Here is a 14,195-nt window from a genome sequence, read left to right as displayed (position 1 = left end):
GCAGTGATCATGGAACCCAAGAAAGTAGAATCTCTCACTGCCTCCATTTCTTCCCCTTCTATTTGCCAGGTGGTGATGGGACCAGTGGCCATGATCTTAGTTTTTTTTATCTTGAGCTTCAGACCATATTTTGCGCTCTCCTCTTTCACCCTCATTAAAAGGTTATTTAATTCCTCCTCACTTTCTGCCATCAAGGTTGTGTCATCAGCATATCTGATGTTGTTGATATTTCTTCCAGAAATCTTAATTCCGGCTTGGGATTCATCCAGTCCAGCCTTTCACACGATGAATTCTGCATTTAAGTTAAATAAGCAGGGAGACAATATACAGCCTTATCGTACTCCTTTCCCAATTTTGAACCAATCAGTTATTCCGTATCCTGTTCTAACTGTAGCTTCTTGTCCCACATAGAGATTTCTCAGGAGACAGATGAGGTGATCAGGCACTTCCATTTCTTTAAGAACTTGCCATAGTTTGCTGTGGTCAACACAGTCAAAGGCTTTTGTGTAGTCAATGAAGCAGAAGTAGATGTTTTTCTGGAGCTCTCTTGCTTTCTCCATAATCCAGCACATGTTCCTGTTGAACATAGTGGGCCTTATTTTTAAGAATGCATAGGTACAGGCTGCACGAATTCATAACAGTTGCTTAGAAACTCTGAGTTGGTTTTGACTTAAACCCCACACCATCAGAGGGAAACAAGGATGCAGACTTTAACTATTAATCATCTGCATATCTCAGTCATATTGAAAGTAAATATGATTTCTGGTTTTTATTGTTGTTGTTTGAGCTTTCCAACCTGCCATTTATTTCTCTACTGACAGTTGGATTCTTGTGGCAAATGAGCGATCATTGTGTGTCTCAGCAAGAGCATACTGTGCAATTAAAAAAAAAGAAAGTTTACAAAATAAATGAGGTTCTAACATTTGGTGTTCCTTGGCAGCCAAGCCACAAATAGATAAACGGAATGGATTGTCAGTTGGACAGTTTCCATGAGCCAGAGATTTCCCTCCCACCCCCAGGAATCTTTTACCAGGAAGAGGAAGAGCAAAAAAACACACTTTGTGGGTTTATCCTAAATCAGCATTTTCCAAGAACATGTGCAGTGCGGGTCATTTATAAACCACCTAATCAAGGCAATCGGGTGTATCCTGGTATAGCATTACCAGTATAGCCCTCTAATGTAACAGGTATGTTAGTCAACAGGTATGTACTGTACAAGGAACATACAAGCAGATCTCATTTTACATGGGGATTATGTTCCTGACTATTGCATGTAAAAGCAAAATCATGTAAAGCTGGAATAATTCCACATGGCCATCCTGTCCAAATTGGGCATTGTATAGTAATAATAATATTTATTTATTCATTTATTTATTTATACCCCGCCCATCTGGCTGGGTTTCCCCAGCCACTCTGGGCGGCTTCCAACAGAATGTTAAAATACAATAATCTATTAAAAATTAAAAGCTTCCCTAAACAGGGCTGTTTTCAGATGTCTCCTAAAAGTCTGGTAGTTGGTTTCCTCTTTGACATCTGGTGGGAGGGTGTTCCACAGGGCGGGTGCCACTACCGAGAAGGCCCTCTGCCTGGTTCCCTGTAACTTGGCTTCTCGTAGCGAGGGAACCGCCAGAAGGCCCTCGGCACTGGACCTCAGTGTCCGGGCAGAACGATGGGGGTGGAGACGTTCCTTCAGGTATACTGGACCGAGGCCGTTTAGGGCTTTAAAGGTCAGCACCAACACTTTGAATTGTGCCCGGAAACGTACTGGGAGCCAGTGTAGGTCTTTCAAGACCGGTGTTTTGTGGTCTCAGCGGCCGCTCCCAGTCACCAGTCTAGATGCCACATTCTGGATTAGTTGTAGTTTCTGGGTCACCTTCAAAGGTAGCCCCATGTAGAGAGCATTGCAGTAATCCAAGCGAGAGATAACTAGAGCATGCACCACTCTGGCGAGACAGTCCGCGGGCAGGTAGGGTCTCAGCTTGTGTACCAGATGAAGCTGGTAGACAGCTGCCCTGGATACAGAATTAACCTGTGCCTCCATGGACAGCTGTGAGTCCAAAATGACTCCCAGGCTGCACACCTGCTCCTTTAGGGGCACAGTTACCCCATTCAGGACCAGAGAGTATGGGCCTGTCCCCCTAAGGCAGAGATATTTTTAAGCCCCCCGCCTTGCTTACTGGGTTCTGGGAAGGTCATGCAAGGGCCCTCATGAGATCTTGGACAGCCCTTCCATGGAGAGGGGTATTCCTGTTCTCCTGCCCTTTTGTTTTTATTTTATTTTAAATTTTCAGCATAAAGCTGTGATCACGTCAGTGAAATCAGCATAAGATGTGATCTACCTGTATTCTTAACCAAATGGTACTTCTAAATTTAATGTGGAAGATCAAATCTCTCCCCGCTCTTATATCAGACATGGGTTGGATCAGTTACAGGTGTTCAGTGGTATTAATAGTTTCTGGGTTTCATAGCTAGGCCTGGCTCAAATTAAGTCATGTTTATAGCTCTCTTTCTGTCAGTTTCCCCTTTTAATTGTGGGAGTTGGGGGCATTCATGAAAAGCCATTAGTAGGCAATGAATAATAGGAACTAATCAAAAGTAGTGTTCCCTGCAAATCCTGCTCCACAGCCAGTCCCAAGCCAAGGTGGGACCCAGTTCAAGAAGAAGTGTCGCCCATGCAGAGAGCTTGTTGTGCTACAACTGTGCCTTCATGGCAGAACTCTCCTTCTCTCTTGCTGCTCCTTTCTCCAGCTCCACATGAGGAAAATTTACAAAGGGCCTCTGAAGAGAAAATAGTCCAAACAAGATGTTACTTGGATAACCTGATTAGCAACTACATATGGGGCATTAAAAATTAAATACCATAGGTGGAAATGACGGGTTTTAGCAAAACTGCGGCATGCAGGGAGGGGAGGTTAATTCTTCCCTCCCCAGCTCTGATCCCAATGAAAACTTCACGTGTACACGCAGCCTAGTATTTCATTTTCGAAAACCCCAGATGTGGCAAAGTGTGCCGTTACCTTTCCCCAGGTGGTACTGAAAACGGGAATGAAAGAGGGAATAGGGTGTTGGGGAGGGAGGCAAAATGGACATTTTTAATGGTTGGATAAGCTGAGGAAATAATATGCATACTTAGTTTTAGCAGTCTCAGTAGGAAATAGGGGTTTTGATGAGACATTTGGAGGATGACAGGGAGAGGCAACATGTCACATAGGTGTTCTTGGGAGAGAGAGCTCCGGTCCCGAGAAGAGCAACATAGGAGGAAGGATAGAGTCTTCTGAAGGAGTGGGAGGTTTTTGGTAGGCTAAAGGCCTGCATTCACCTCGAGAAGACTAGCCCTGCCTATCTAGAGGTGAACAGAAAAGGAAGGAACACAGAGAAAGGGTTTGGAGGCTTGTCTCAGACGCAATTTTCACTAAATAAGAAAGCTCCTGGATGACATAAATTAGAGTGATTTATCAGAGTGTTTTCCTGGAAACCTGTTTTTCTTCTGTGCCAAGTTTTTGTGCGAAGTGCAAACAGAACAAAAGCAATTTGGGGGAGGGGCGCGTATACTGTATAGCAGCATAGCTTTATACCAACTTCCAAAAAAAAAAAAAAGTTCCCAAGTCATTCTAGCCCAAGTGTTCCTATTTTACTTACATAGCCTCTGGAATTCAGGAGGACTGAAATAGCTTAAACAGTTGAGCTGCTTTTCTGCCTAAGGAAGAAAAAAAAATCAGTACTATTGCTCCACCCTTCAGCTGTATAGATAAATATCATAACTTTATTTATAAAGTATTTGCTTTATTATGAGTATCTGATCAGAGGCAAGGCATCTTAAGAGGACTGGTTTTGGGGAGCTGCAAGTTGCATGGCTGAACTCCTTCCACTGGATTTTCAGAATGTGTGTCCCACTAACCTGAATGCAGCCCAGCCCTGTTTGGCAGCTCTTCGGGGGCTTCATAAGCCACCTGTGCCTGTTGCAGGCCTAGAGCTGCAGAAACTTGCAAACATCTGGCAAGCCACAAAATGTGGCTGGTGACATGCTCAGCTTGATGGGTTACGTATTGTGCAGGGATATATTTTATTCTGTTGAAGAAACAGAGCAATATGAAATTGAAAATGGTTCAGATGGTTTCAGGGAGCCAGTAAATGGATAAAACTTCTGGATAAAACTTTTTCTCTAAGGTAGTATTGTCATTGTAAAGGGGACTGTTTTGTTGTTCTGGTGGTGATGACTTCATTTGGAAGAATTATTAGCCAAATACATATGGGGAAAGACAAATGAATGAATTCTGCATTTTCAATTGTAGTCTTTAGCTTTGTTCCTCTAGTCATTTTTGCTAGTTTCATACTTTGAACTATCTTGTCTGGGTCTTATAGAATAGTCAGTACAAAAGTGTTGCAATAATCCACATTTAGTGAAGCCCTGTGTCCTTTCCTGGTGTTCAGTCTGAATTCACTAAGCCAGGAGAGCAGAATTATGGTGGTGGTGGTAAGCCCCACTTCCAACCTACACACAATTCAGGAAACTGTCAAAACAGATGCCCTATGCCAGGACAAATCGTGAGACATACAGGTTTTGTTCTGACTGTCAGCTTTCTGTTGTCTGCACATAACTCAGAGGTGAGGTTGGCCACTGTGATACTGTTCTTCATTCTTGTGCATTACACCTAACATATTAACTGTCTAAAAAGGGTGCCCCTTTAGTTAACCTAAATGTAAATGGGGTGCTTATCTCAGTAGTTCCGTGGTATGCCCCCCCCCCGCCATTTTGCGGGATTCTTGAAGGACTGCTGCCATGTTCTCTTGGTAGCCAGTTTGCTAACAGCCCCTTGTTTCAGAAGACGGTGCTCGCTATGTCAGGATAAAGGAATCCTGTATGCAGCAGGCTAAGAGGAGTTTTCTTCAAGGGTCCTGGTTCTTCAAGGGTCCTGGTTCTCTTGGTGTCAGAAAGGCTGGTAGAAATGCACAAATGCCCCTGTTTTCATCTCTGTAATGCAGGATAGGCTGTTTTGCTTTGCAAAGAAATATACTTCTCAAAGTTCTTGACATAATCATTTTTTTCAGGAAATAGGAGTATGTAATTCTGATGGCCTTATGGTCAGCATATCCAGCCTGAGAGACCATGTGCAAAAGGAGGATCGATCAATATCTGTGTGGTGGCTTCGTATATACAGCTGCACACAAGGGATCTCTCCTGGCAACCGGGAACTTGCTTGCCTAGGTTTCCATCATGAAGAGGGAGTCAGTACAGTTGAACGTATATCTACTCCATGCATGCAATTTACAGAATGCTCATAGATGGAGAGAGGTGGATCCAGCCATTGTGATCATGTCCCTTTCACTCCTGCATCCATTCACTCACCTGGAAATGTTGTAAGAGCAGGGCTGTAAACCTGGGACGTTTTTCTTCTTCCTTCTTTTCTGTCTGAAGAAAAGTTTACACACCTTCACTCACTCACTCACTCACTCTTTCTTCCTTGGCCTACTCCCACCTACTGTATCCAGTCCCTCTCCCACTATGCCTTTTTTAGATTACTCCATCTAGGCTTCATATTTTTCACCTTTCCAGGCCCTTCAATACTCAGGCAGTCTAGGGTTGTCAGCTCCAATCACTACTGGGTAGAGGAACCGTAGAATTGGCGCTGTGCTTCATGGTGGTGGAGGTGGAACCATTTTATAAACAAGCAATAGCAAACAAACAGAAATATTTTTTTATTGGCTTCGTTTCAGATAAAAAATACAAAAGTATTGTAAAATGGCAGTTTCTCGTTGTGTGTGATTAGTATGTGTACTGCTTTAACCTCAAGCATCATTTCTTTGATTCATCAGCAGAATTAATAAATTGGGGGGATTCCGGAAAACATGTGGCATGTTATTTATGTAGTGCATAAACATAGTGTCAGTCTGATGTTGCTGGACTTCAACGCCCACAATCCTTGACCACCACATGATGGCAGCTGGAGTTCAGGAACGTTTGGAGTGCACACCATGTTGACTACTCCTAATGTAGTGGCTTGTAGAGGCAACTCACCTATCCATAGCTTTTAACCTAGCTCACCAATCCCAAATCTCCGTTCCCCAATAGTGGAGTTGTTTCTTCATGCTCCACAGCCACCTTCCGTTGCAAAGAGCCCTTGCCCAGAAGGTTATTGGAACCAAAGGCCGAGAGCACCATTAAACGACTCCCCATTAAACTTTCTAGTGCTTTTATGGGCACTCATTGGCTAATTCTAGTTTGCAGACCTCAAAAATGTTGACCACTTTTATTTACCTAATTTCTCCTGGAAGTGTAGGTAGCTCTATATCTGATTTGGCTTTTTGGTTTTATGTAGTATCTACTATGGAAGATGGTAAGGAGCAAGATCCTGGGATGGACAACAATGTTACTCTGGTGCCTTTTGAAAGACCTGCTGTTATAGAGAAGCTGACAAGCAACATGGGAAAGCGTAAAAGCTCCACCCCACAGAAGTTTGTGGGTAAGCGTCAGATGAGCATGTTGTTGTTTGTAGCAAAGAAAAAAGGGGTGGGGGTAGCTCATTGTTATATCCTAAGCTCTTAAATGTTCTAATGTAGGGATGGCACTGTGGAGAACTAGCCCAATGCCAGGTAGGGGTTAATTTTTTCTGACAGTTAGAACCCTCAGGGGCGGGCTTAGCCTGGGTATAAAACACCCCTCCCAGTGGGCAGTGAGGCAGTTAAGTGCGGGGAGTTAGAGTTGGAGTTGAGCAGTGTGAGTCAAGAGATAGAGCTGGGAGTTTAGAGTCTTAGGTGGATGTTAGCAGAGAGGATAAAGAGATTGTGAAACGCATTGTTATTGATATTTAGTTTACTATTAGAGGTATTAGGCCGGTAATATTTAGAGGTATTAGGCCGGTATAGGACAACTGTTATAAGCTTATTGAACAACCTTTATTTATCAGCAACCACAAGCTTTGTACGCAATAAACATCTTTTTAGTTCACAATATCCTCGTCTGTGGTGAATGAAGTAAGCAGGATCCAGCTAGTAGTCTGAAGGGCGGCAGCTGGGGACTGTTTGTCGTTGGTGCAGCACTCATAGACCGTAAAACGTCCGGGGGTGGGCTGTACAGGGCGAAGGGCCCGCGACATTAAAGTGGTGGCAGCGTCGGGATGAAAGATTGTCATAAAGTGGTGGTCACATTGAGATCAAAGATCTAAAGTGTTGGCAAGAAGTGCCAAGGTACAAGAAGGATTTAAGGGTGACGCATTGTGAGAAGTGTGAGGCTTAAAGAGGATTTAAGCAAACTTCTGTGAGACTCTACAATCTAGTCAGGAAGGGGGATCGCATACACCTGGAAAGGGAGAAGGGGAATTCAGAGAGGAATTACCTGGCCCTAGGGTGTGGTGTGATAGCGCCTGAGACTGTGAGATTGTGAGAGAGTTACAAAGATACTTTGCGTTTGAAACTATTTCAGGCAGAAAGGTTTATAGTGAGAGGTCGGAAAAGTACGCTGGACAAAGTGCACTGAGGTAACTTTAGGCGTGACTTTGGACCTAAACTGTGGAAACTGAGCCTGAAGAAATAGTTTAACTGAAACATCCTTGATTTAAGTACAGAAATAATACCACCAAATAAATAGAAAATGCCACCTAGAAAGACTAAAACAGCTCTTAGGGACTCACAAGTAGAAAGCTCTGAAGAAGAAAATGGGGTTTCCCAGATTGAGGAAACCAGTACTGAAACAGTTAACAAAAATCCTGCTGAGGGGACTAGTTTTAAAGCCTCAGAGGAATTTGAAAAATGGAAACTTGAGAAGGAATTTAATTTGAAAATCGAACTAGCAAAGCTAGATATTGAGAGAGAGAGAGAAAGAGAGGCAAGGGCTCTGAAAGAGAAAGAAATGACCTTAAAGTTACAAGCTGAAGCAAAAGAGAGAGAATTAAATATTGAGAGAGAGAGAGAGAGAGAAAGAGAGGCAATGGCACTGAAAGAGAGAGAATTAAAGTTCCAAGCTGAGGCAAAAGAGAGAGAACTGAAAGAGAAAGAAATGACCTTAGCTATTGAGAGAGAAAGAGAACGGGAAGAAAGAGAATATTTACTAGAAATGAAAAGACTTGAATTATCAGCTGTAGAAAATAGAAACAACCACAATAGTTCCACACAAAATCCTAGCAGGGTGGATTTAAAAAGATTCCCTGACTTCAAAGATAAAGACGATCCTGAAGCGTTTATCATTTCTTTTGAGAGGGCTTGCGAAGATTTTGAAGTAAAAGATGAGGAGAAAATGCAAATACTGAGAGCGCGTATTAGTGGAACATTAACAGAGATTTATTCTCAAATGCCATCTGATCAATCTAAAGATTTTGAAGCATTTAAACAGTTGGTTTATGTTAGATTCGGAATTACTGCAGAACAACTGAGACAAAAGTTTAGAACAATAAAAAAAGTGCGTGAGGAAACATTCGCTCAATTAGGAGCTAAAACTACAAACTATTTAAACAAGTGGCTAGAACAGGAGGGTGCCGATTCTGTGGCAAAAATAAAAGAGGTGATCGCATTGGAACAATTTTATGACACGATTAATAGCCATCTGAAGTATTTAATTAAAGAAAGACGCCCTAAAACCATCCTGGAAGCTGCTAATCTGGCAGATGAAATAAATGAAATCCGAGAACACGCTTATGATGCCCCAAAATATAAGGACAAACAGTGGGAAACAAATAAGTTTAAGAGAATGCAACAGCCCACAAAGTTTACCACAGAAACTGCCAAGAAAATTTTTCCCGCCAATGAAAATGTTCCCCATAACACGCCTATGACAACGGGGGGGACTGAGGGAAAAGTAAATAAATATAGTGAGGGTAAAAGGCCTGAATTAACCTGCTGGCAATGTGGGAGAAAAGGCCATCGACAGGTGGACTGTAGAGCTGAACTCAGAACTAGGAGTGCAAATAATATCCCTCAGAAGCAGACATATTGTGTCCAAACTGTGGAGACAGAGCCAACTGCCAACATGGTTGCCACGGCAACCGAGGCCCAGTCAGAGGCTGATGAGTTACCAGTGGCCCAAGTTGTGAGGTGCTATATAATTCAACAAGATGACATGCTATTACACAAAACAGGAGAAGAAATTTGGGTGAATGGTAAACCATATAAAGGCTTAAAAGACACAGGGTCTCAGATTAGTATTGTACATCCTGATTTGTTAAAGCCAGAAGACTTTATTAAAGACAAAACAATCAGTTTAAAAGGAATATCAAAACAGCCAGAAATCTTGCCAGTCGCATTAGTTAATCTGACATATAAACAATGGTCTGGAAAATGGCAAGTAGCAGTTTCACCAGAAATCCCAGCTCCAATGTTAATCGGGTGGGATTTACTTGACCATGTACAGAGTGCATTTGTAATAACTAGGGCACAAAAACTGCGACAGTTACCTCAGGAGGAAAGGCCTGATACAATTGCTGAACTGACACAAGATACAAGTATAATGCCAGTTACAAATAGTCAAGCAGCTAGTTTTGCAGCCAAGCAGAAACTAGATACAGATTTACAGAAATATTTTCAAGCCACAGCCGTGAATACAGTATTAACCCCTGAAAGCCCGGAGCGGTTTATAGTCAACAATGGGTTGCTATACAGGGAGATTCTTTTAAAGCCTAATAGAGGGGGTAATGAGATCCACAGGCAACTGATAGTACCTACTGAATTCAGAACCAAGATAATACAACATGCACATGGCAGTATCTTTGGAGGTCACTTGGGAATCACCAGAACCAAACAAAGGGTGTCCCAAAATTTCTTTTGGCCTGGGATGGGCAAGCAAATAAAGTTATTTTGTCGAACGTGCCATACTTGCCAATTACAAGGACATGGGCAAGATAAAACGAAAGCACAATTATGCCCCTTGCCTATAATTTCCCAACCCTTCCAACGCTTAGCAATAGATATTATTGGACGACTGCCAAAAGCCAGTCGCAGGGGACATCATTATTTATTGACTATTGTGGATTTTGCGACTAGGTATCCGGAAGCGATTCCATTACGAAACATAGAGACTGAAACAGTGGCTTCAGCTCTAATAAGTTATATGTGTCGGCTAGGGTTTGCAGAACAGATCGTGACAGACCTTGGAGCCTCATTTACCTCTAAACTGATGCAGCGTTTGTGGGAGAGGTGTGGGATAAAACATATCACCAGTACCGCTTATCACCCTCAGACGAACGGCTTGGCAGAACGTTTTAATGGAAGCCTGATAAGAATGCTGAGGGCATATGTAACGGAACATCCTCACGATTGGGATGACAATATACAAGCCTTATTATATGCTTATAGATCCATACCCCAGGAAAGCACGGGTTTTAGTCCCTTTGAATTATTGTTTGGGAGAAAAGTCAAGGGTCCCCTAGATTTATTAAGATTTAATTGGGAAGGACGGCCGGTTGGAGATTCGGAGAATGTAGTTGATTACCTATTTAAATTGCAAAACACTCTCAAACGATCACTAGAACTGGCAGGAGAACATTGCAAGGTTGCTCAGCACAAACAGAAAGTTTGGTATGACAAAAAGGCACGTGTGAGATCTTTTGAGCCAGGACAGGATATTTTATTAATCAGACCAGTAAAAGGGAATAAGTTACAACTGACCTGGGAAGGTCCTTTTAAAATCATTTCAAAAATGAATGATGTAAACTATATAATTCAATACGGTGAAGGCAGGCGGGTCGTGCATGTGAACATGATAAAGCCTTATTATAAAGCAGAAGGGTGGTCATTATTTGCTATTAAAGAAGATCCCCAAGACATGCCAATACCTTGTTGGGAAAGGGAGAAGAAACCCTGTCCAATAACTGACATTAAGTTGGACCCCCAACTAACGCAGTCCCAACAAGAAGATGTAAAACAAATTTTGACACACTATGCACCCACGTTCAGCAATAAACCAGGTATTGCTAAAGGGGTAATGCATCAGATTGATACGGGCGATGCCAAACCCATTGCATTGGCTCCGTACAGGATTACAGGCCATTATATAAAGACTGTAACCGAGGAAGTTCAGGAGATGTTAAAAGCAGGCATTATTGTTCCTTCGAGCAGTGCATGGGCAGCCCCTGTTCTTTTATTAGATAAGCCCGATGGAACTATAAGATTTTGTCTGGATTTTCGCCGTCTTAACCATGTGACAAAATCAGATGCCTATCCTATGCCTAGGCTCGACAATTTAATCGAGAAAATTGGAAGCTGTAAATACATATCTAGTTTGGACTTAACAAAAGGATACTATCAGATTCCAATGCACCCAAAAGATAGGGAAAAGACCGCTTTCAGAAGTCCTATCGGTTTATATGAATTTACAGTCATGGCGTTCGGTCTAAAAAACGCACCAGCCACTTTCCAACGCCTCATGGATAAAGTTTTAAATGGGTTATATGACTTTACAATTGCGTATCTTGACGATATCGCCATATTTAGTAAAACTTGGGAGGAGCATAAAGGGCACTTAAAAATAGTGCTACAAAGAATCCAAGAGGCAGGCCTAACCATCAAGGCGGCAAAATGTCACATTGGGGGCAGTTCTATCAAATATTTGGGTCATATGATTGGGGATGGGCAGATTAAACCCTTATCTGCAAAAGTAGAAGCCATCGCGACCTGGCCGAAACCCACAACCAAGAAGAAAGTGAGGGCATTCTTGGGACTGGTGGGGTATTATCGTAAATTCATCCCCAAATTTAGTGAAATAGCTGCTCCTTTGTCTAGTCTGACAGGGAAAAAAATAACAGACCCCATCACGTGGACAGCAGCCTGTCAAACTGCTTTTGACAAGCTGAAGAACGCACTGATATCCCAACCAATACTAGCTACACCTGATTTTGGCAAGCCATTTACGGTCTACACTGACGCGTCTAATGATGGACTTGGTGCTGTGTTATGCCAGCCGGGAGCTGAGGACGAACTACATCCGGTCGTCTACCTCAGCAAAAAGTTGTTGCCTCGGGAGAAACATCTGTCGACGATCGAGAAAGAGTGTTTGGCCATCATCTGGGCTCTGCAACGTTTAAAGCCGTATCTGTGGGGACGAACATTTGAACTTTGTACGGATCACTCACCGCTGATCTGGCTACGATCCATGAAGACCAACAGCAAGTTAATGAGGTGGGCATTAATCTTGCAAGACTTTGATTTCACCATCAAATCAGTAAAAGGAACCCTGAACATTGTGGCTGATGCGTTGTCTCGAAAACCAGGGAGCCACGGCTGATCCGAAGACAAGACATCACCACAACGATATTGCATGTCACTGGTACTATGTAATATTGCATGTATATAATGTTCACAACCATATGTACTTTTACTGAAGATGTAACTGTTTATGTTATAGATAGGTAATATAGGTAAGAGTTATAAAATGTATTGTTTATGTTAATGTTTAAAAATGTTGTTTGTATCAGAGGGATACTTTGGCTAGTAACTCCTCTGATACAAACCTAAAAAGGAGGGAGGTATGTGGAGAACTAGCCCAATGCCAGGTAGGGGTTAATTTTTTCTGACAGTTAGAACCCTCAGGGGCGGGCTTAGCCTGGGTATAAAACACCCCTCCCAGTGGGCAGTGAGGCAGTTAAGTGCGGGGAGTTAGAGTTGGAGTTGAGCAGTGTGAGTCAAGAGATAGAGCTGGGAGTTTAGAGTCTTAGGTGGATGTTAGCAGAGAGGATAAAGAGATTGTGAAACGCATTGTTATTGATATTTAGTTTACTATTAGAGGTATTAGGCCGGTAATATTTAGAGGTATTAGGCCGGTATAGGACAACTGTTATAAGCTTATTGAACAACCTTTATTTATCAGCAACCACAAGCTTTGTACGCAATAAACATCTTTTTAGTTCACAATATCCTCGTCTGTGGTGAATGAAGTAAGCAGGATCCAGCTAGTAGTCTGAAGGGCGGCAGCTGGGGACTGTTTGTCGTTGGTGCAGCACTCATAGACCGTAAAACGTCCGGGGGTGGGCTGTACAGGGCGAAGGGCCCGCGACAGGCACAATCAAAATGAGACATTGGGGTGGGGGTGGGAGGCTGAGGACTAGATAAGTGCATAGGCCATGGTGCAAGAGCCATGCAATGTGACCTGCAGTATACCAGATTGCTTAAGAGCTCCACAGAGGACATTTGCTTACTCTGTGAAAAGCAGTTTCTTAAAGGCAAAATTTTAAAAAACCCATATTTCCTTTCTAGTAGTGTTTCCCTAACAGTGTTATGTGGTACAACACTGTTCTGATACACACTGTTAAAAGAGCGCTGTTTCTTTAGTTCTGTCTGAACTGCAACTGGCCTCTTCTTAGTGTAGAATGACATTTTCTCATATATTTCCAGAGCTATCAGCGATCTCGGATAGGCTGCTCAATCAATTGTGCGTGCGCACACATTTTGTTTCTGTTATTAAAAAGACCTAGAAAGGTGGGTGCAGGAGAATCTTTGAGTATCCAGGGACACAATAGATGGCCAGGAGTGGGCCAGCTCCTGACAGCCATGTCATTGCTGCTTACCACAATGGTTTGGGGTCAGGGCAGCTGACCTCCCCACTGTTCCACCCTTTGGGAGGCAACACCACACCAGCTACTCCTCTGGATGACTGACATGGCTGGCCTTTGTGTATGGTCATATGAAAGGATATAAGATGTTAGGGAATAGGTTAAGAAACCCAGCTGGATGGACTGGGTGTGGCTAGATAGTGGGGAAATACTAGGAGTGCAGGGGCATTGCTAGGGGGTAAGCCCATTGCCTCCCCCATTTTGTTTTGTTTTACTTTTTAAGAAGAAGCTACTTTGCTTACAGGCCTAGTCACCTACCATCTTCATCTTCAGAAAGCTGAACTTGCATGTACAAGTTAGCATATATGGTTTTTATGAAAATTGTTGTTGTGCCTGTGCCCCGAGTCTATTAAGCTCCTGAGGGAAATATATTAGTTACACTTCAAGTAAATGTTGGGGAAATCACACCCTTAACAGTTTTTGCATGAAGCCTAATTGCACGCTCTGAATAAAAAGAATTTCCCCCACAAGATGTTCACAGCCCCAGTTCTCTAGCTGTGTGGGTTCAGAGGAGATGGGAGTCCTTCCCACAGGACAATTGGTAATAGATGGCCTTGTGAGCAGTGGGAGGAGAATTTTCAACTAGAAAAGGCTGTGAGGTGAAATCCATTTGTATCCATCTCTCTTACTTGTCTTTAAAAACTTGTTCAGTTGACTGAGTCA

General features: G+C 42.8%; 1 protein-coding gene across 8 annotated transcripts in view; it reads left to right on the top strand.

Moving 5' to 3' along the window:
- IKZF2 (IKAROS family zinc finger 2) overlaps nt 1-14,195 on the top strand; it is a 117,661-nt gene that overhangs the window by 98,034 nt on the left and 5,432 nt on the right. For 6 of the 8 annotated variants that reach the window (XM_033171006.1, XM_033170970.1, XM_033170945.1 and 3 more), the window contains one exon: nt 6,318-6,461. The exons of the other annotated variants lie outside the window; for them this stretch is intronic. In XM_033171006.1, coding sequence (XP_033026897.1) covers nt 6,318-6,461 — 144 coding nt within the window. The remainder of the gene's footprint in view (nt 1-6,317; nt 6,462-14,195) is intronic. 8 annotated transcript variants of the gene reach the window in all.

The sequence above is a fragment of the Lacerta agilis genome, chromosome 1 (assembly GCF_009819535.1).
Source record: "Lacerta agilis isolate rLacAgi1 chromosome 1, rLacAgi1.pri, whole genome shotgun sequence".
In the NCBI taxonomy this organism is placed as follows: Eukaryota; Metazoa; Chordata; class Lepidosauria; order Squamata; family Lacertidae; genus Lacerta; species Lacerta agilis.
The sequence above is the reverse complement of the archived record's forward strand: the minus strand, read 5'-3'. Positions and strand labels throughout refer to the sequence as shown.